Source organism: Paramisgurnus dabryanus, chromosome 24 (assembly GCF_030506205.2).
Source record: "Paramisgurnus dabryanus chromosome 24, PD_genome_1.1, whole genome shotgun sequence".
Classification (NCBI taxonomy): Eukaryota; Metazoa; Chordata; class Actinopteri; order Cypriniformes; family Cobitidae; genus Paramisgurnus; species Paramisgurnus dabryanus.
Window position 1 is genome coordinate 27,341,584 of NC_133360.1, and position 23,284 is coordinate 27,364,867.

Consider the following 23,284-nt stretch of genomic DNA (forward strand, 5'->3'; position numbering starts at 1 on the left):
TAAAACCTCTTAAAGAAATTTCACCTCAGGATCGCGTTCCAGCAAACCTCCTGCAGACGACCGCGCGCTCTACACCTGCGCAGTAGTCTACGCATGTAGTCGTCTTTTGCTTTAGCGGGAGCTGATATCTGCTGTTGTTTCATTCTGGTTTGCCATTGCATAAATTATATTTGGCTAAAATACTTGTGTTTACAGTAAATAAATTGCAAAGCACCACTTCAAATATGTCCGCAAATGTAGGAGTTTCCTGGTAAATAGGGAATAAGTTGCTATTTTTATTGTACTTACCTTAAAAAAAAGATAACCACATTAAATCAGCTTGACTTTTGTTATTAAAAGCAAGTAATATAGGCTACTAAAATAAAAGTGATATGCTGTTATATTTATTTGCCGATGTGGCTCGTAGACATTGACTGTATACAACATTCAGTAGTCAATATGAAAAATTCACAATAAAAAATAAATAAAACATAATTTCCCCATAGACTTGACTAAGTCATACATACCACGTAATATTACAATAGGTACCCTGTTGTTATAAAATACTTAGAGTATAAATAATTTATAATTCTTCATATTCTTACCCCCTTATTACCCCAAACTTACAATATTATTCCCTTATACCTACAGGTTACCTACCCTGTTGTTACAAATAGGTACGCTGTAAATTCGGTTTAATTACGCGGTACTTTGCGGGTCGTAAAATAAAGTGTTACCTATTTGAGAGATTTCCCTGAAACTTGTTTAATCTTCTTTCTATCTTGGATTTAATAGAAGTGGTTTCACAGAAGGGGTTGACAAATCATGATAAAATGAAAGCACAGTCAAAGGGTTCTCTTCGTTCACTTCATGACTCATTTTGGTTTCAGCGCATGTTAACACCACATTACAGATGTTACTAAAAAGCAGTAAATCGTCAATCATAAAACTCCAGGAATCCAAAACTCCTCCATCTAGCTGCCACAAAGGCATCTGCAAGACGCCTGTTAACAGGGTTGAAAAATGGTTGCTATGTTAAAGCCAGACAGAGCTGAAGTTTATTCCAACATTAAGATGCCTGTTTCAGTTGTCGTAACAGAATCCTGTAAAAACTTTGTTATAGTGCATCTTTATGTAGATGATACTGTGATCTACTTTCATCTTCACTATAAGTCAGGCTGTTATTCAACTCAATGCTGTTTTTAGTTAGGTTAAGATTTTATTACAGGGCTGTGCTTTAATCTTGCAGTTAGGAAAGCATTTGTTCAGTTTATTTTAAATGTTTTGGCTGCAGCAGTGTGGACTTCAGAGCGTAAAAATGACAGATGGGACACCCTACGGACTCATAGACTGAGCGAGCGTGCACAATTTAAGGCCACGAGACCGAAAGCCCACATAAGGTGCGCTATTAGGGACAGGACCTTAGTGGAGTAATGTTGAAGTTTTATGTGTTGTAGCTGTTGGACTGTGACTTACACCTCTACAGAAGTTTGTGCTTTAGTGGGATCAACAGTAGATATTCACTCTTCATACTCTTCATACTTTGCTGGTCGTGTGGAGGATGAAACATATGCAGATTATTGGCTCAGTTAATAAGGAACTAAAGGAACAGGTTTATGAAAATATGAAACATAATCTGTCCTGTGAATGGAGTTGAGACTGTTGCTCAAGAATAAGAGCACTAGCAGTAAAAAGATGAAGATTAATGATTAGATTTTTTTCTGCTGGAGACATAAAAGATGAAGTAAGGGATAATGTAGAGGCAGCCGGTAGTTATTGGGAAATAAGCCCCGACAGTGTGATCAGGACCCGACGCGAAGCGGAGGGTCTTGTATCACACTGAAGGGGCTTATTTCCCAATAACTACCGGCTGCCTCTACATTATCCCGCTTATTACACGGCTATTTGCCACATATGAAAAAAAACTGGACATGAATATGAATTTGAAACATTTTATTGGCATATTTGTTTTAAATTAACATTTTTATCCTTCCGCGAAACTTTGCACAGATGTATAAAATGATCGTAATACCTTTTTAAGATCCTCTGCTTCATACTTGTCTGTCTCCATTTTTTTCTCTTTTAGCCAGTCTTTGAGAAGTTTTAATCCCCATTCTGTATTTTTTTGTGTGTTGGCTTCGTAGCTGTCATGCTCTATTTTGTCAAGTTCAGTCTCAGTAAGCTCTCTGTGTCTTGTCGTGGTTGTCGAGTGTTTGTCACAAGATGGCGCCAAACAGACAGTAATCTTTATTGATCTTTATTGGCGCGGAGCGATTTTACTCGTGCAAGTAGTCCGGCTATGCGTTATTATTTTGGAGCGGTTATTATTTGAAAAGAACCAACCTGCAAATGTCTCAACTGACCAATCAGAATCAAGCATTCCAGAGAGCCGTGTAATAAGTAAAGATAAGAGACATCTTTTACAGGCAGTGGCGTCTATATGCTTGTTGTATCTCACAGTAAGTTTGTTTTTGCAATATGAAAATGAGAGCTATGTGATTCCCAATTCAAATCAAGGCAATAACCAACTTAAAACGTTCACTGCTTGTGTTTGTCTGAATCGTAATCTAACCTTTTTTTCTTATTTAGTTTTTTTAGTAAGATCACAGACTGAAGTTGCAGTAGTGTATAAATTACATTGTTTTAAATCCATCCTGTCAGCACTCTGCCATAAGAGTCTTGTTTTATATTTATGTTTTATCGTGATGGCAGGGTTCTGACAGTCTCTTGTTCCATGTGGAGGCTCATGGCCTTGTATATTGGGTCATGTGCCTCTGGTGTCTTGTCCTAGTCCCCGCACCCTTGTTCTCCTTGTTAATTATTCATCATCAGTTTATCCCATTCACCTGTGTTGCCCTCGTTGGTTTGTTTAGTTTTCCCTATTTAATCTCCTCTTGTCTCTTATCTTGTGCTGGTTCATTGTGTACAGATGTGTTGTACTTTATTGAGTTCATGTTTGATTTCAGTCGTGTTTTATATCAAAGTCTAGTCGGTATGTCATGTTAGTATTTTGTATATCATGTTTAGTGTTGAGTTGCCCCCTCGTGGGTTTTTGTTTTCTGTGTTTCATGTTAATAAATGTTCAATGTTCACTTTCCCAGACATCGTCTGCGGTTCTCTTGTTCATTGTCAAATCCTCACAGAATGAACCAGCCACAACTGAACCCAGCAGCGATGTCAGGGAAGTCAGCGCATTTTGCACATTTGGAGTTACCGAAGCCAGCGCATTCAGCGCAGTCGGAATCCCCGAAGCCAGCGTGTCCAGCGCGACCGGAGCCACCGAAGCCAACGCGTTCAGTGCCGCCGGAGCTGCCGATGTCAGCGCATTCAGCACGTCCTGCGCAGCTGGAGCCGCCCAAACCAGCGTGTTCAGCGTAGCCGGAGCCGACCAAGCCAGCGCAGTTCAGCGCGACCGGAGCCGCCTAGCCAGCGCAGTTGTCCCGTCCCGCACAGCTCACGCGGTCGACCCGTCCCGCGTAGCTGTGCCTACAGACTTTTTCCATGGACTCATGTCTGTTTTGTTTAGTGTTTTGTTTTGGTCTTGTGTGTTCCCCTGAGGAGCGTCTGGTAGCCTCTCCTTAGGGGGAGGGTACTGTCAGGACTCTGCCATAAGAGTCTTGTTTTATATTTGTTTTATCGTGATGGCAGGGTTCTGACAGTTTCTTGTTCCATGTGGAGGCTCATGGCCTTGTATATTGGGTCATGTGCCTCTGGTGTCTTGTCCTAGTCCCCGCCCCCTTGTTCTCCTTGTTAATTATGCATTATCAGTTCATCCCATTCACCTGTGTTGCCCTCGTTATCTTGTTTAGTTTTTCCCAATTTAATCTCCTCTTGTCCCTTATCTTGTGCTGGTTCATTGTGTACCGATGTGTTGTACTTTGAGTTCATGTTTGATTTCAGTCTTGTTTTATATCAAAGTCTAGTATGTCATGTTAGTATTTTGTATATCATGTTTAGTGTTGAGTTGCCCCCTCATGGGTTTTTGTTTTCTGTGTTTCATGTTAATAAATGTTCACTTTCCCCGACATCGTCTGCGCTTGGGTTCTCTTGTTCATTGTCAAATCCTCACACATCCTATAAGGAATTTGCAAGCAAAGAATAGATCTGAGAGGGGCTTGAAAATATTTTTCTGTACATAGGAAGGCCGGTGGAACAAGTTTTTTTGTCTTATACCATGTTATGTTAAGCAGTTAAAAATAAAATAAATCTGTTTTTATATGTCCAACTTAATTCTATATACTCAATATTATTGTCGTGCAATTCAAATGAAAACCCTTCAGGCAATGTTGGGGCATGTGGGGCTCCAGTTCCTTGGACTTTCTTTATGGCCCCCAAAATGGTAAACACGCCACTGTTTACAGGACTCTCCATCAAATAACAGCTAGACGTAAAGATAAGCATAGTTGTCAGATTATGTCAAATTCAAGCATGTTATAAAATGATTTCCTTTTTCTTATGCTATGAAAAGTGTCAAAAAGTGAAGGAGAGTCTTTCTTTAACATCCGCTTGAGTACGATAATCAGATCATTCAGGGGCGTCATGCACCAATTTTTTTTAAGGGGGCACAGTGTCAACAGCTCACAGAAATTTGTGCATACATAGACATCAAACGAAATATTATAGAGCTTTCAGTCTTTTCCATGGCACATACATTTCTAACAATCTAATTTTGCTTTCATGCAAAAACCTCCAAAATAAAAGTGATGACTAACTTTAATATCAAATACTATTCAATCAGAATAATGACACATTTGCATCATATTTAGATCTGAAACGGCATGTTTTATTTATTTAAGTCTTAATGGCTTGTTTAATTGTGTCATTAATGCATTTTGCACAACAACTGCATTATCATATAAAATTAATATAATTTTAAATCCATAAAGTATATAAACAACGAAAATGACATAAGCTATAGCCACGTGATTGATTTTAATGTTCAATAATGATTTTAAAAAAAATATGTTTAGATAAAATTATTAGAGGAACGGATTTTTGCATTAAATTTTACCTCATATGCGAGCATGTGCGATTCCGCGCCCGCGTGAACTCTGGCGAACTTTGGCGTTGTGCCAAGAAGATGAATCTCTACTAATATAACGTTGAGACGGTCACATTTAAAACCATACATTTTCTACACAGAGGAGGTTAACTGCACATTACCGTACTGGGGTTTGGAAATGTTGTGAGCGTTTCTAACACATTTTAATTCCTCAGATAGCAAAATGCAGCAGCAAGCCAGCAACAGGAGAGAGCTCGTGAGCGCGCCCAGACGCTGATGACGTCTGCGACTGCGTTGACTGCAGCACCAGCTGCCGCCAGAATAAAAGTAATGTAACATGATCAAAACACTATCAAAACGGCGAAAATCTCCGAAAAGTGACAAGGATGCAGCACAGAATGTATAATAGTGTGCATATTAAATAGATTAAAGGTCAAATAACAGATTAATGGACGCTTATTTGATTTTGAGGTTGGATGCAAAATCCATTGGCTCAAAAAACCAAGAGGGCACGTGCCCCCTTAGTTTGAATGGGCATGACGCCTCTGAGATCATTTAATGATTTACCACAACTTCAGATATTGACACAACTTTACAAACCAGTTAAAGTCAGAGATCTCCACGAGCACGTATGTATACACATGTATATGTATTTAATCTTTGAAATGTTACAAAAAACAAGCATGTTAGTTGTTTTATTTTACTGTAATAACTGTCTGATGAATTGAGCGTCACAATGATGTTTTGTTTTCTCTCAGAAATAAGAAAAGAGTTTTGGGTCTTATGTGACTTTCTACAAAACTACATCATGAACTTTAGACTCTCATCATTGATCCTGCTGTTACACATTCAAGGTATGAACACTTTTGAGTAAACATCAGTTTTGTGCTTGTTGGACATTTGGGAAAAGCATCAGTGTTGTTTACTGCATTAAGACAGTGATATAAGACAAGAGTCATACAAACCTTAATTATTCAAACAAGAAAATGTAGAAGCTGTCACTTGGACGATACCCTTTCAAAAGTAAACTTTATTTCTACATAAACAGTGCGTATCTCAAAGGTACATATTGATACATCTGAGGTATGTAAATAGTTCATATTAGGACATGATGTTTTATAAACAAGGTTTGGGAGGAGCTAATAAGTCAATGAACACGGCTGGCTCTCGATCATTGAGCAATGAACACGGCTGGTTATCAATCACTAATCAACACAACAACTTAGTACCAGCTCTATAAATAATCAAGACTCCTTACCCTCATTCTCCGGAATTATCGCAAACCCACCTCCACCCCTTCACCTCACTACGAACATTTAGATCAGCACCGGGGATAACACGGGTCAGGGCACACCCCAGGTCCGGGGCTCCTTCCCCGGTCAAGGGACGAACGTTCCGAACTCGGGGGGTATTTCCAGAGCTCGGAACCTTAGCCCCGGGACAGCACACCACACACGCATATTAGCAGTCCCACTTTATTGTCAGTGAGGCGAACTCGGAAAACACTTTTCTGACAGTGTAAGTAAAGAGAAGCTGGAGAGCCCAAAATGTAACGGTAACACTTTATTTTACGACCCGCAAAGTACCGCGTAATTAAACCGAATTTACAGCGTACCTATTTGTAACAACAGGGTAGGTAACCTGTAGGTATAAGGGAATAATATTTTAAGTTTGGGGTAATAAGGGGGTAAGAATATGAAGAATTATAAATTATTTATACTCTAAGTATTTTATAACAACAGGGTACCTATTGTAATATTACGTGGTATGTATGACTTAGTCAAGTCTATGGGGAAATTATGTTTTATTTATTTTTTATTGTGAATTTTTCATATTGACTACTGAATGTTGTATACAGTCAATGTCTACGAGCCACATCGGCAAATAAATATAACAGCATATCACTTTTATTTTAGTAGCCTATATTACTTGCTTTTAATAACAAAAGTCAAGCTGATTTAATGTGGTTATCTTTTTTTTAAGGTAAGTACAATAAAAATAGCAACTTATTCCCTATTTACCAGGAAACTCCTACATTTGCGGACATATTTGAAGTGGTGCTTTGCAATTTATTTACTGTAAAGTATTTTAGCCAAATATAATTTATGCAATGGCAAACCAGAATGAAACAACAGCAGATATCAGCTCCCGCTAAAGCAAAAGACGACTACATGCGTAGACTACTGCGCAGGTGTAGAGCGCGCGGTCGTCTGCAGGAGGTTTGCTGGAACGCGATCCTGAGGTGAAATTTCTTTAAGAGGTTTTAAAAACGTTCTACACTGTGGAGTACAGCTGCGAGTGATGTTAGCAGGTTCCGCATGCTGGATAAGGTGACTGGTTTTGTTAATACATGACTCACGCATTTCAAACAATGTTTTTCAAGAAAGTTGCTAGCTAACGGTAGCAGGTTAGCTAGCACATAAGTAAGCCTAAAATTTATAAACGTAACTGGCTTAGAAAACTCTGTTTCTGTCAAGGCACAGTGAAGAAACATTTACTGAAAGCTTTCATTTATGTTTTTTATATGTAATGCAGAACAGCATTTGTGAGACGACATCAACTCATCATCCGAGTGGACAAGAACACCAACAGAGGAAGCCAAGCCGCAAAAACAATGAAAAATTGTCATGACTTTTTATTTTAAATAAAAGTTATGTGATAATAAACATTAAGTGTTGGCTTAATTATAGTGTTATTGTTTTAAAGATGTTTTGAAATAAGTTGTTTTAAATAAAAATAACAATATTCTGTATGTTTATGGTATTTACCCTATAACATTTATTAACAAGAGGTGAACAAAGCACCACTTTAGTTTACAGCCCGCAAATATGAGAGTTACCTGGTACATACACAGAACAAGCGGGGAATAAGCCCCACTTCAATTTACAGCCCGCAAATATAAGAGTTACCTGGTACATACACAGAACAATCGGGGAATAAGCCCCACTTCAATTTACAGCCCGCAAATATAAGAGTTACCTGGTACATACACAGAACAATCGGGGAATAAGCCCCACTTCAATTTACAGCCCGCAAATATAAGAGTTACCTGGTACATACACAGAACAATCGGGGAATAAGCCCCACTTCAATTTACAGCCCGCAAATATAAGAGTTACCTGGTAACTCCTGTATACATATACAGATCAAAGAGGTACAAGTTGCTATTATCTTTATTGTGTGTTATATTTTATTTGCCGACGTGGCTTGTAGACATCAACTGTAGGCTATACAAAACACTTCATCAGGTAAGTAGCAAATATGAAAAAAAAAACATATTACACATAGACCATATTACCCATAGACGTAAGTCATACATACCACGTAATATTACAATAGGTACCCTGTAGTTATGAAATACTTAGAGAATAATTTTCCATATATTCTTACCCCCTTATTACCCCAAACTTAAAATATTATTCCCTTATAACTACAAGTACGTACTTTAGAGATACTCTGTTGTTACAAATAGGTACGCTGTAAATTCGGTTTAATTACGCGGTACTTTGCGGGTCGTAAAATAAAGTGTTACCAATGTAACCACAAAGTTGTCTTCCCACAGACGCTTTACATGCAATTTACTGCTTTGTGTTTGTAAGGGTGGATTCACTACAGTGGTTCAGTGAACGCTGAAATGACTGAGAAATGTTAACAGCAAGTATTTCTTGTCAATTATCACCCTTCTGTAATTTATACCGGTGACAGAAATAAGCTCAGTTATGATAGCAAAATATGTGGGAGAGGATTGCTAGAATATAAATATATTGCATTGATATGTAGAGTTTAAGTATTAGCATTAAATCAAAACTAAATAACAGATTTGTAAATAAAATGCTTTAACAACAGCACTGACTTAAAGTTACAATTTAATTGGTTACACTAAAAGCCTTCATGTAGTCAGAGCTGATGGTGTAGTGGGCAGCGCTCCAACATGTGATGCTTTCGCACTTTCGGCGACCCGAGTCCGATTCCTGGCTCGTGGTTATTTGCCGATCCCATACCCCTCTCTCCTCCCTGTACTTTCCTGTCCTCCCCTAACATCACTATTGAAAAGAGGCAAAAACTGCCCAAAATATATATATAGACGTTTCTTCAAGTCTATGGTTTATATGCTTCTATGGAAAAGATGAAATGTTTCAATTGTGGGGAAATAAGACATTTATTTCGCGCTTGTCCGGGTAAAGACAAAGAGAACAACAACTCGCTGGCTGATGTTAATGTTGGCGAAGTAGTGCAGGCTGGACCGTCAAACGTTGATCCACCTATGGCGGATGATAGTATAGCGGAGGAAAGAGCAGTAGAAAACCTGCCCGTGAATGAAAGTGTGGTGATTCGGATAAGTGAGAGCGTAACTAATGAAAGTTGCTCAAATCCCGTAGCCTCCAAAACTGTTAACTGGTGTTAATACAGATACAGTGATAATGATCGTGACTTTACTGTTTCACAGCCTAATTTGCATTGGAATAACTCTGAAATGGTGACAGAGACGGAACAAACTATGTTTAAAGTTCCTTCTAAAAGGAAAAAATCTGGTGATTCACAAAATGTCAGAGCTAAAAAAGCGGATGTAGAGGATGTGTTTGATGAAGATGAAATGGAAAGTGGCAATGAATCTTCTGATTCTAGCATCAGTTTGTCTTAGATTGATTTTTCTAACTCCACTTATGAAGTTGATGAGATCAAACTCTTTCTTAGGGCTACCAAAAACAAGAGTGGGGTTTGTGTAAACCAGTTTTTCCTGACTTAAAGCAGTTGTGGAAAAGACACTTTATGTCAGAAGGGTTGTTTACAAACAAAGAGATTTATAGACTCAAGAAAATAGTGACGAAGCTCACTTCTGACAATGTTAATGGAGGTAGTGATAAAGCCTAATAGTGCATTTTTAGATGTGATGTTTGTGTACAGAGTGTTGTTTTTTTCTTGTTTTTTTCTTTTTCTTTAACTATGGGGGAAGTAAATATTGCAACAGTAAATGTTAATGGAGCAAGGGAAATGGAAAAGAGGGCAGAACTGTTTCAAGTGATTAAGCAAAGAAAAATTATGTTGCCATGTTGCAAGAGACACACAGTGATTCAAGGAATGCTGCTGATTGGACAGGAGAGTGGGAGGGGGTGTCTGTGTTAAGTCACAACACCACACTTAGTGGAGGAGGAGCTCTTCTTTTTACTAAGAGTTTTACTCCACACTCATATCAGATTTATGAGATAATCAAGGGTAGGCTTTTAAATGTAAGAGCAGCTTTTGGAAATAATTTTTACCCAAACTTAATATTGGGTGGTGATTTTAACTGCACAATGTCAGATTTGGGTAGAAATCATGTCGAACGGTTTTATGTTTTTAAATATCACTGTAGTATTATAAAAAAGTGTATAATTACTCCATTAAGTTTTTCGGATCACAGCATGGTACAGTGTGTTGTATTTTTAAACTCCATTAAGCCAATGAGTGCATACTGGCAACTTAATACTAATACTTGTTGGGTGATGCATATTTTCCAGGACACCTCAGGAAACCTCTCTGCTGCCATCCTGCCAAAGAGTTTTGCACAGCTCCCCAAGCATAACAAAAAATTTATTTAAATGTAAGGTTTTCTGTTATTAGCCATTTTACATGCTTTTTGTGATTTTGCCTTTCATTTCCCTTTTTAAGGAAATGTTCAAGTTGTTTTGGAATGATTTTAGAACCACCAAGAATTCTTTTAAATCTTTATGACAGTGGTGGGACTTTGCAAAGGTCCAGATAAACAGTTTTGTGTGCAGTACACTCAGAACGTCACTAAAGAGAACCCTTTGAGCATGAACATTTTGGGGACTGTAATTGTAAAACTTCAGGAATTGGCTAAAACAACTGGATAGCAAGGTTATTTAGATTCTTTGTCAAAAAAGAAATTACAATTGGCTGATGTACTGTGCACTAAAGCACAAGGGGCGCTGGTCAGTTCAAGATTACAGAAGATGGAACAAATGGATGCTCAATCCAAATTTGTTTTCAATCTGGAGAAGAAAAATGTCCAGAACAGGGCTATTCTGAGTCTGGTGGATTGTTAGTAGAACCTGCGGACATTAGAAAGAGAGTACTTTCGTTTTATGAGAACTTATACAAAAATGAACTTGGAGCAGAGTATATGGACGACAATGAATTTTTTAAAGATTTACCCCAGGTATCAGAAGAAGCCAACACTGGAATGTCAGGTGCCTTGAACATCTGAGAGCTGAGTGATGCACTTAAAGCCATGGAGTCTGGAAAAACTCTGGGAATCGATGGCTTGCCAGTGGACTTTTATAAGTCGTTCTGGACTGAACTGAGTAATGATCTGCTGGAGGTGTTGAACGAAAGCGTGGCAGAAGGACAGCTACATTTGAGTTGCCGTAGAGCTGTAATAACCCTCTTACCTAAGAAAGGCGACCTGACTGACATCAAATGTTGGCGACCGGTTTCATTACTCTGCAGTGACTATAAATTGCTCTCTAAGAGATTGGCCAATAGGTTGGCTGGGGTGTTGGAGTGTGTTATTCATCATGACCAGTCCAGACCTATTGTGTCCCCGGTAGATCAATATTTGACAATATTTCACTGGTTCACTGTGTTTTTGAGGTCTCCAAAATGCTAAATTTTGGCCCAGATTTTGGGAATTTAGCTTATTCACCGTCTCCCCCAGAGTTAGATAAGTCCATACATACCTTTCTCATCTCCGTGCGTGCTGTAACTCTGTCTGACGCAGCCCTTGCTAGCTTAGCTTAGCACAAAGTCTGGAAGTGATTGGTTCCAGCTAGCAAACTGCTCCCAATAAGTGACAAAATAACGCAAACATTTTCCTGTTTATGTGTTGTGATTTGTATAGTCACACAGTGTACAAATGACAAGGTGATATGAGACACAGCGATCTTTTAACAGTATACATACTGGAAACTATATTCTAAGAAGATGAAGTACTGCTACATGGGCGGAGTGTTTTGCTCCCAGCACCCCAGAAGCCCCTAGTGAGGAGCAGAGAGTTCGGTCAGAGTTGTGCAAATCACTCCGCCCATGACGCAGTGCTGTGATCAAGTAGGTCAGATTTAAAATCATGTTCTCTAATGCAGGATTTTACATTTGGATCTCAAAAATATGTTTACATTTACATTATACTGTGTGTGACAGAGCCAAATAAGTGACTCTAACTGTCAGTGACTACGCCACTCCAATTTACATGGGTAGGAGATCCCACAAAGGGCTTCCTGCACAGTTATCCAAATAAATGAATACACTCAGGCCAATATTGCATTAAATCAATTCATTTATTAGACGGTTTTCTCTCTTGACTTAATCGTACTCAGGACTTAACCCATCATACGTGCACAGCAGTTATTTCTAGCGAGGGGTTAGCCACTTCACAATACACTTCAAAAAAAGAAAATAAAGAAACAAGTCAGATAAACCAAAGTGCAAAACAAAAGAAACCCACACAATACACACCACACTTGTAAACTTAATAGCGAGTAACCCCCCTCTAATTGTCATAAATAGTACACAACCTGGTGTAATACTGTCCTACTGATGTTAGGAGCACTATAAGTCATTAATCATAAAAGTGCTGTCATCATTTTCTCACCCTCATGTTGATCTAAACCTGTATGAGTTTCTTTATTCTGTTGAACACATAAGTTTTTTTTTTTAATGATGTAACCACACAGTTGACAGCAGAGGTGGACAGTAACTTCATAAATTTACTTGAGTCTGTACCCAAGTAGTGGAGAGCAGGGGTGAAAGTACCATTTTTAGATTAAAAAGTAAAAAGTCACAGAGTAAAAGGTTAGTAAGAGGTTAGTAACTACACAGAGTAGTTAGGTTAGTAAGAGGTTTTTTTTTTTCTTTTCTGTAACGTGATTGTTTTTTTAGCAGGAGACAAACAGTCTATCAGTAATCTCTCTTGAAGTGTCATGTGTCATGAAGTTCAGTGATTATTTTTAACCCACTTGCGGCATTCACAACAAAATGGATGAAGGCAGATCCTGAGTGCAGTGGGCGCATCCATGACCGTACTTAAAAGAGTATGAAGTATGGTCAGGCAAATTATTTTTGTATGTATTTGCTCACCTATTTCAGGCAAATTCAACATCAATAAGCAAAGGATTCACACATTACAATAAAGAAAATATTAAGATGAAGTAATTTTCTTGAAACATCACGCTAACCGTGTACATGCCTGTGTTTAGTTGACTTCTTCATTTAGGTTAGATGTAATCAGTTCACTCAATACAGCTGAGTCAACTGCCTCTAGTGGACAAAAACAACACTGCACCAAATATACAAGAGTCTCTCTGTGGTGTACAGATCAAAAGGATTTCCAAAGTGAATTCACTAAATAACACAAAACAAAGTCATGTTTAATTTAAAGGGGTCACATCAACTTTATTAAAATAACTGGGCCAGTACCCTTTGTAAAGACCCCATTTAGGTACAGATATGTGATGTCAGTATGTACCTCGAGGTATTAATATGAACTCTTTATGTGCACAGGTGTACTTTTTAAAAGGGTAGCGCCCCAGTGACAGCTAGAGATCATTTATAACATTTGTTTCTGACAGTGTATGGATTATATTATTACTGGGAAACATGAAGACATACGGAGCCCTTCTCATGACATGGTAAAACTTTTTTTTTAAATCGTGGCCACGAATTAGCAATTCGTTACCACGAATTAGTAAATCGTGCGCACGTTTTAGTAATTCGTTCCCTCATTTAAGCTAAATCGTGCGCACGATTTAGTAATTTGTTCCCTCGTTTAAGCTAAATCGTGTGCACGTTTTAGTAATTTGTTCCCTCGATTAAGTTAAATCGTGCCCACATTTTATTAACTCGTTCCCTCGATTAAGTTAAATCGTGCCCACGTTTTATGAATAAGTGCCCAGAATTTCATTTAAACCATCGGAATAGTGACGCTTATCGCAGCTCAATGCATTAATACATTGCTATTAAGTATAAAATTTAGGGGTGACCCCGAATAGTCGAAGATTCGATGCATCGATAGGAGAAGCCTGATTCGACTACCAATCTCACAGTCCAATCGTCGCAGATGTGTTATGAAATGAGGATCATTCAATTTTAGCCGTATATGGGTTCACACATTATCTGATTTCACATATAACAGCTTTCTCACAATATATTAATATACAGCATATTATTATAATGCTGCAAATAATATGTGAAGTAACAGCTTTCAATAAATATTTTTAAAATGCGTTAATAAATCCAACATCCCCTGTGACCGGGCTACACGGAGGTTTCTTAGTTAATAAACCATTGCCTCTTTGTTTCTACATTTAAAAGACAAAGCTGGCAATTATATTATGGCTATAGATTTCTATTCTTTCAATAATTTATTTTATTTTATTTATAAATCACTCTGGGTTATCTGATTTGATTTAACTATTTGGCTTGTGTTTTGTTTCTGTGCACTTGAGGCATTTTGAATATTTGTTCTGCACCTTGTTACTTCTGATGACCTTATTTTATTTAAAAAATGTATCTATTATAAAACGTAAATTCTGATCTAATTTAAGTCTGTAAATTTTGGATAGCTTTTCGTTGTATCAATGTTGCGATACTGCGTGGTGGCCATGCTTGCGCATGTAATTTAGCCGAACAGGCTAGGTGCTCTGCCTCTCATATTTAGGAGTTCATCAAACTAAACATTAAAAAACGGATGTTTTTCGACGGGTATAAGTTTTTAAAATGTATTTATCATACATTTTGGTTATCTTGTCAAAAGTTAAACTACAAAACAGGTAAGCCGTTATTTAAAATTTCGGTGATGAAACGGAAACTATCTGCACCGAACCTATTTCTGCCTGACTTTTCTTGTGATTTAATATTATGGTTGGTGTTCACTTTTAAATGATAGCAAAGAGATTCCTGAAATAAATAATATCATCAGGTCTTTCTCTATCTAAAGTGAATACAGAGAGGATCAAAGTCAGAGCAAGCAAACAGGTATTTCTGTGCTAAATAATAACGCATAGTGTCTATAAAATCATTAATTTCAGTGTTTTTCATGTTATAAATTAACGTTTAATGAATTGTAAATAAAGATTAGTTTTTATCATTTACAGTCACAATCACAAATTATTTGTCATTTCTCATTTGTCGGGTTTTTTTTTTTTTGGTCATGACTGCTTTGACGCGCTATATCTCCAAATTAAATAAAAACACTGAATTAGCCGAGGTTTCCAAGGCAGAATCACCTTTGTTATTTTTTTAGGTTTAGTTATCAAAATGTATTTTTGTGTGATGTTCTGTAGATCTTGGCTTTAAAATGTTATGAGGAATAAATAAACAAATGTTGCCTTATATATTTTACCTTAAAAAAAATAAATATATAAATGCATCGTCAGTTTTGTCTTCGTTCATCACTTGAAAGACAGTTTTGGTCACTTTAACAGAAAGTTGTTTATGTGTGCTGCTTGTGAAAGAAAATAAAAGTTAACAATTTGTACCTGGTCTGGCCCCCTCCCAACCCATGCAGACAAACATAGATATGATTCGACTATCGGTCGACTATGGAAAGATTCGACAATTCTGATTCAAATACGTAAATCCTTAATGATTTCCCTTCACTTTCAGAGTGTAGGACTGTCTGAATCTCTCATCTGTCTCTATGGTCATTTTAATGAAGTTATATTTACAGTAGAAATATTAATAACAGGCCCGGAGTGGGTAATCGGGAGAACCGGGAGGATTCCCGGTGGGCCGCTTCACTTTTGGGCCGGTCGAGTTTTTTTTTTTTACATTTGTCACGTTAGTGAGTCTGTCTTCTCTTAAATGACACTTCACACGTTTCGCATTGACACTGCAGCCTCTGCATGGGTTGTACCATGTGAAGGAGTTTTCCCCTCTCATAGAGTTGGTTCGGTCCATAGCACGTCTTCTCTAAAACTTTTCTCCGGTAGGCTGGGCCGGCGCTACCGTAACAAAACGCGTCTGAGAGGAGGAGGGCGTAAAAAAACAGGTTGAAGAAAAAAGCCATTGTAGGAGGATGCTGCCAAATGTGCCAAACTTACAGATTTATTTTCAAGAGGACAAACAAAAGTGACAACAGGTAACTTAAAGAGAAATAAGCCTAGTAATGATTAGCATTAGCAACTTAATTATTCGACTAATACCGTTTTCAAACGATTTAAAAGCCAACATTTTTTTGTTAAAATATTAGCCTTTTGTGTATTCATGCGATTCATAGACTTTGCAAATATTATGCAAGCAGTTTCTGAGCAGCAGATAAGCCAGTTCCCCGCTGAAAACGAGGAGGCAATGAGTAAACAATATGAATTAAAGTTATTTAACCCTCAGGTTGTATTCAGAAGAACCATATAACACCTTTTGTGTTCCCAGTCAAAAATGAGCAGCCTAAAAAAAGCTTATAAATCACTTTTTATGCTATATATTTACCCAATATTGGATTTAATATTTTTTGTCAAACTGTTTTCTTTTTTAATTAGGACTGGGTTTTATATTTATATTTGCATCTGATTAATCATAGGCCTCATAGCATTAGCAATGCTAATAATTTATCAACCTTTTCTTGTGGAATAGACTCTAAACAGGGCTGGGTTATTTTTGACCCATAATGGGTAAATATTGGACAGAACACGCTGCTGAGTTAAAATTGACCCAATGCTGGGTTGTTTTAACCCAACTGTTGGGTTATTATAATCCATGGTTGCATAACAACAACCCAACATTGGGTTATTTTTAACCCAGCATTTGTTCTGTCCAATATTTACCCATTATGGGTCAAAAATAACCCAGAGTGTAGAGGAATATTTTTGTTAACTTCTCATCTTAAGTGAAATATTATTTAACTTTTACCTTATTTGTTGAACCATGATATTAATAAAAACTATAGTAAGAGCTGAACTGTTGCTTTATTTATCCAATTTGAAAAAAGTGCTAATTTGGAATAACACTATGGAAAAAGTGGGCCGGTCTTGGGCCTGAAACTCCCGGGCTGAAAAGTGGCCCCACTCAGGCCCTGATTATTAATGTTACGGTTTCTTCTTCAGGGTCCCTAACATTGGATAATTTAAATGTAACCTGTGATGAACTGAATATTTGTGCTGTGAGGGGGGACCAGATGAATGTGAGGTGCGATTACTCAAACATCAACATCAAAACTGGGTTCTGGCTCAGTCAGAAACAGAGAACAAACTGGAGAAACAAAGATGAACCTGAAGATTTGACTTTAGATTCAGATTACTCAGGACGAGTGAAGCAGTGGGTCACTAAAGATTACTCAGAGCTCTTAATATCAGATGTGATAGAGAGAGACAGTGGAGAATATCAGCTCATGATCATTATGAAGGATGGAGTTAAACATCTCAGCTCAGTCACAGTCAATCTAACAGTCACAGGTACATTTACATTCTCATCAGTCCAGTTCAACTCTTTTCATTTCTCATCTAATGTAATGTATGTTTTGATTATTTAGTTTTACAGGTGAAGATAAATCCTGAATCTACAGGACAGCGAGTAAAACTGAGCTGTGATTCCTCCTGCCCTTTGACATCTGAAAATGAGTACAGCTGGTACAAGAATGGACAACTTTTAACACATAACCAAAGCATATTTGTGTCATCCAGTGGAAACACTGACAGTTATTCCTGCACTGAGTCTTTTTCAGTTCCCTCTTCATCTGTGTGTGAGTTTGACATTTACACAATATTTAAATTAAAATGGAAGAACAAACTTTGCAGTTTTCTTGTTGATTCATATACAGTATGAGTGTGTTTGTAATTGATTGTGAATGTTACAGCAGTATTTTGTGACTCTTTCAGGTGTTTCTAACAGTAGCTGCTGGGGTGTGACTTACACATCTACAAGAGTTTGTGCTTTAGTGGGATCAACAGTAGATATTCACTCTTCATACTCACATCCCACTGGAGATACAGTAGAGAAAACATACTGGCATTACTATCATCATGGGGAATTCAAAGATCTGCGTGAGGATCATCAGTTTTCTGGTCGTGTGGAGTTTGTGGGAAACACACTGAGAGTCAAAGACGTCAACACGAGTGACACTAGATTATATCGATTCAGCATCATCACTAACACATCAGATGAAGTTTCTGGTTTACATGGAGTCGATCTTATTGTTACAGGTAACTGCTCATAATAAACTCTCTGTAAAGCTGCTTTCACTGATCAGATTTGATGAATATATTTATTTAGAGTCCGTATTTTTGTTTCATTTATGTTTTGTTAAACAACGAGTAGATTATGTTTCATATATTAAAATACTCAATACTGTCAATCATTTGAGATATTCATCTGAAATTTCATCTTGTAGATAATGATGTGATGATAAAATAATTTGATGTGTTTTGTTTACTGCAAATATGATGCTGCTGTATCTCAATGGCTTCATTGCTGTGAAATCTTAACTCACTTAACCAGCATTACCAGTTAGACTATGCAGTTTACCAGCTTGCAAGCATGGTTGACCAAATTTTGCTAGTGAGTGTGAATATGTTGGTCCAGCAGCAAACCAGCACTTGCCAGTCTAATCCATTAATAAACCTGAAGCTGGTATAAACTGGCTTCATGAGTTGTCACACAGTCTCGTCCTGTTTAAGTGGGTGGTTTGTGGCAAACTTGCAAAATCACTCAAGACTTTATGTTGATGTAGAGGACACTCATCACAGAGGTCTTCAGAATTGAGACAAATATTTATGTTGCACTCATGCATTTGACAGATGTTTTTATTTAAAGCAATTTAAGTTGTTTTCATATTATATATTTTATCTGTATCATACCTGTCCAACACTCCCGGGAGTCTCCCGTATTTTACACATTTCCCCTCCCATTTTGTTATTTCTTCCGGAAAACTCCCGTAGTTTAAACAGCCTTAAATCTTTATATGAATAATCAAATACATATTCCAAGGTTGTCCAGTTGCCAGATCTTGTATGAAACACATCCTACTCACACAATAGACACATCATACAAATTTGAACCTATTTTTTATCTTAACCTGGCAACCTACAATTCGGTTGCGCTGTTGATTTCTGTGCAGGTAAACAGGGGCAAGTTGAATCAAGCATCACTTTTAGCATCAAAGCTCAGGTGGTGCTACAGCTAAAAAAATATATAGCGCTGCAAATTTAATAACAGCTGGACGGAAGAGAATAATTTATTACTTACTGCGAATCAACATCGGTAATTCCCATGCTTTTTACAAAGTATGTCGCACTGATTTTTGTATCGGACACGGTGGGAAAAACGATTTAACGGAGCTCAATAAATCACAATGAGACAATTGCACTGTAGAAGCAAAGAGCATAGACATTAAAGAAATAACTAGACCACGCGTTGGCTGCTGGATCGTGGGTCAACAGTGCCGCCATATTAGTGGTGGCAACTTCTCCATTAATCTCATAGCAACTGAAGGTAAAATGCATTCGTCGTGTGCAATTTGGAGGTTTACAAACAGCCCACACACCTCAAAAAGAGTCTCAGGGAATTATCTTTCACAAGTAAGACTGAACAGTTGTTTCTGGTTGTGTTAGATCATTAGATCACAATCCTTATAACATTATTTTGATAGACTCGAGGTACAATATTAATAGCTAGAGATATCGCTTTTAGCTTCGAATGTTGATACAAGTTAGGCTATATTAAATTGTCCGTCTTACAATAGTTTACTAAAGTGAAACATATTGGGAGGTTTCTGAAAGTAGAGAATGGTTTTGCATGTTATAATTTCAGCGCTATAAAAACAAATGCAAACTATCACTCTTTGTTAACCCCCCAGACCCCCCTCCCCCCATTCAGAGCTTTCATGGATTTTGGAATCCAAATGTTGACAGGTATGATCTGTATGACTGCATGACTTTACCATTGCTCATCACACTGAATTGAGCTGAATCAAATGTTCTGTTATATTAAATCTCAGATACACGTGTGATAAGCAGCCCAAAGCGTGTGATAAATGGAGAAAAAGTGATATTAAGCTGTTCAACTGAATGCACTTTGGATAGCAAACATACTTACATCTGGTATAAGAATGGACAACAGGTAACAGATGGATTGAGATTATTAAACAAGCTGTACCTGGACTCAATCAACAGTGAGGAGCTACAAGAGTATTCCTGTACTGTAAGAGGTAACACAACATCTCATCATACATCTGATGAAATTATATAAGAGATTTATTCTATAAGTTGATAGCTGATAGATTTACTGTATTGATTTTAACATCATGAGTCTTTGTAATTAAGATAAAGAGTAAAGTTATGTTTTGAATTTTCTGGTGTTTGTCTTTCTTCAGATTCAATGGACAAAACCAATGAAACAACTGTCAGAAACAATGAAGAAGCCGACAGTTCAGTGTAAATAATCTAATGTTCAAATACATGAATTATTCATTGAAGTATTGAGTTTATCATTCAACAGTCTTGTGTCAGTGTCAGATCAACTGTAACATCACAATGCATAAATCCTAGATGAAGATACTGTGATCTACTTTCATCTTCACTGTCAGGCTATGTAAGGGATAATGTAGAGGCAGCCGGTAGTTATTGGGGAAATAAGCCCCGACAGTGTGATCAGGACCCGACGCGAAGCGGAGGGTCTTGTATCACACTGAAGGGGCTTATTTCCCGATAACTACCAGCTGCCTCTACATTATCCCGCTTATTACACGGCTACTTGTTCACATAAGAAAAAAACCGGACATGAATATGAATTTGAAACATTTTATTGGCATATTTGTTTTAAATTAACATTTTTATCCTTCCGCGAAACTTTGCACAGATGCATAAAATGATCGTAATACCTTATTAAGATCCTCTGCTTCATACTTGTCTGTCTCCATTTTTTCTCTTTTAGCCAGTCTTTGAGAAGTTTTAATGCCCATTCTGTATTTTTTTGTGTGTTGGCTTCGTAGCTGTCATGCTCTATTTTGTCAAGATCAGTCTCAGTAAGCTGTCTGTGTCTTGTCGTGGTTGTCCAATGTTTGTCACAAGATGGCGCCAAACAGTAATCTTTATTAATCTTGATTGACGCGGAGCGATTTTACTCGTACAAGTAGTACCGCCTATGCGTTATTACATTGGAGCGGTTATTATTTGAAAAGAACGAACCTGCAAATGTCTCAACTGACCAATCAGAATCAAGCATTCCAGAGAGCCGTGTAATAATATTGTATAAACTATGGGGACATTATTTACACGCATGTTGCTTTCATTTTACAGTTTAGACACTGACTGTGTATCATAGCTCTTTATGTTTTATAATTCATTGTCATTGTTGTATATTTTATAATACAGTCTTTTGGTTTCATTAAGTTTGAGAAAACTGCAGCAGTGATTTATTTCTTTAAGCCGTATTGAGTTAACTTCTTTTATTTGGGTAATCTTCTTTTACTAACAAATAGTTGCTATGATTTTGTCTCTTCTAAATGTCGACTCTTCAGTGTACTTAGGTTTTATTCAGGACTCAGTAGAAAATCTTTTGCTTATTCTGCACTCTGGTCATGAATTAATCTTCAGAATGTAACAACAGCTTGATCATTTTATTACCATGGGAAAGTTTAAAGCGCTTATTAAAAGTTTGAAGCTTATAAAGAAGTTTCTGTTATAAGAATGTTATTGCTATAGGCTTGATTTTGTGTAAATACATTTACATGACATTTTAGTATTTACGAGTCCTTTACAGGTATATTAGTGCATCTAAATTTTGTTCACTGTTTTTTTATTGTACTTTTTAATTTTGTCTTTATGAAAAGTGTGGCTTCTCAGCTGGGTCTCCCACAGGCCGGGGACACACCTAAGGATTTTTGCACAGATTATGAATGTAATTTAATTTGAACTACTGATCATGCAAGTGCTTTCCCAGCGTTATGGGCCGCCTTGGTTAAATAAAGATTAAATAAAATATAAAAAATCCTTGATACTGGTTGGTTAGTAACTCTTTTATAAATAGTAATGCATTTGACATTGTGCCATATTATTATTATATCTGAATATATTCACAGGTTGCAGCCCATCTTCATCAACAGCACTTTTCAGCTGTGACTCAATTAACAGTGACTCCTCTCATACCTGTGTCTGTGCTCATGTGATCTGTCTGATAGATTGACAGTATTTGTTTCCTGATGATGTCTTCTAGAGGTAACATAAATAACGAGAACAGGATATGACCTAGAACTGATCCCTGCGGGATGCCGTATTTAACCGGGGAATGATATGACTCTTCCTCATTTACACAAAACAAAGTTATAGAGGTTGGTTAGATACAATCTAAACCATGCTAACACACTCAAAAAAATTATTCATTGGATTAACTCAATAAAATTGTGGGCAGGATTTCCATCCAATATGAATATGTACCCCTAACTCATAAAAAACTGCTTTACACAATAAAAATATATTGAGTTAGTCCAACTCAATTTAAAGTAAATGGCAATACTCAATTAGTTGCCTCAACTCAATTTAGTGTAGTCTGAATAACTCGATTTAGCGTAGTTTGATTAACTCAATGTAGTGTAGTCTGAATAACTCAATTCTGTTATTTCATATAAAACGTTTAGCATAAGCACATGTTAGCATGCTAATAATAATAACATATGATACTTTGGATGAGCATGTGAGAAGAGACTGATCTCCAAACAGGCATTAACACAGATAGTGCTCATTGAGAGAAATATGTCACATCCACAACCTAACCACAAGCGCCACTCTTCTGCACGATGGTAACCAAACAATTTGAAAAAATATAACACAAATGCTTCTAAATCAATAAGATAAACGGACATTAAACACTATTAAGTCTTTCTCTTTACCTAAAAATGCATAAAATAAAACTTAATTAAAAAATGACTCTCGAAAAGCAGTTGCATACAAAGCATGCTGGGAAATTATCTTTCCAGAACCTAGACTCAAACTAATTGTGTTAACGCAATTAAAAATAAATCAATAAATTAGAGTACATATTCATTTTGTGTTATACTAATTAAATATATATACTTATTGCTCTTAATGAGGTATTTTTAATTCATTGATCACAATTTTAATGTGTCATTTCTAAGAAGGGCTTGAATCATTTTTTTGAGTGCACCTGACCACCGATGCCAACATAGTTTTCTAGTCTATTGAGTAAGATTGTGTGATCTATTGTGTCAAAGGCTGCACCAGAGCATGTGAGCGAAGCAGAGCGGTGGTTCGCTCCAGAGGCGTCATGCCCATTCAAACTGAGGGGGCACCTGCCCCCTTGATTTTTTTGAGCCAATGGATTTTGCATCCAACCTCAAAATCAAATAAGCGTCCATTA

General features: G+C 37.2%; 2 protein-coding genes across 4 annotated transcripts in view; one reads left to right on the forward strand and one right to left on the reverse strand.

Moving 5' to 3' along the window:
• LOC135741239 (solute carrier family 2, facilitated glucose transporter member 5-like) overlaps positions 1 to 23,284 on the reverse strand; it is a 179,142-nt gene that overhangs the window by 22,914 nt on the left and 132,944 nt on the right. The window lies entirely within an intron of this gene.
• LOC135741090 (sialoadhesin-like) lies at positions 5,179 to 21,905 on the forward strand. Of its 3 annotated transcripts, XM_065259748.2 has the most exons (7): positions 5,179 to 5,610; positions 5,740 to 5,835; positions 17,020 to 17,367; positions 17,445 to 17,654; positions 17,791 to 18,114; positions 19,908 to 20,117; positions 20,283 to 21,905. In XM_065259748.2, exons 2-7 carry the CDS (start codon positions 5,790 to 5,792, stop codon positions 20,345 to 20,347), a joined length of 1,203 nt encoding a protein of 400 aa, XP_065115820.1. In that variant the 5' UTR covers positions 5,179 to 5,610; positions 5,740 to 5,789; the 3' UTR covers positions 20,348 to 21,905. The 3 variants fall into 3 exon arrangements, with proteins under 3 accessions (XP_065115820.1, XP_065115821.1, XP_065115822.1); XM_065259749.2 differs by lacking the exons at positions 5,179 to 5,610; positions 5,740 to 5,835 and adding an exon at positions 13,249 to 13,608; XM_065259750.2 differs by lacking the exons at positions 5,179 to 5,610; positions 5,740 to 5,835 and adding an exon at positions 15,917 to 16,058.

What these genes read in the sequence shown, in the direction of transcription:
- LOC135741090 (XM_065259748.2), top strand. Translation starts at nt 5,790, where the DNA reads ATGAACTTTAGACTCTCATCATTGATCCTGCTGTTACACATTCAAG. An exon ending in AGTTCCCTCTTCATCTGTGT is followed by an intron (nt 17,655 to 17,790) that starts GTGAGTTTGACA and finishes TGACTCTTTCAG; the next exon opens with GTGTTTCTAACAGTAGCTGC. An exon ending in GTATTCCTGTACTGTAAGAG is followed by an intron (nt 20,118 to 20,282) that starts GTAACACAACAT and finishes GTCTTTCTTCAG; the next exon opens with ATTCAATGGACAAAACCAAT.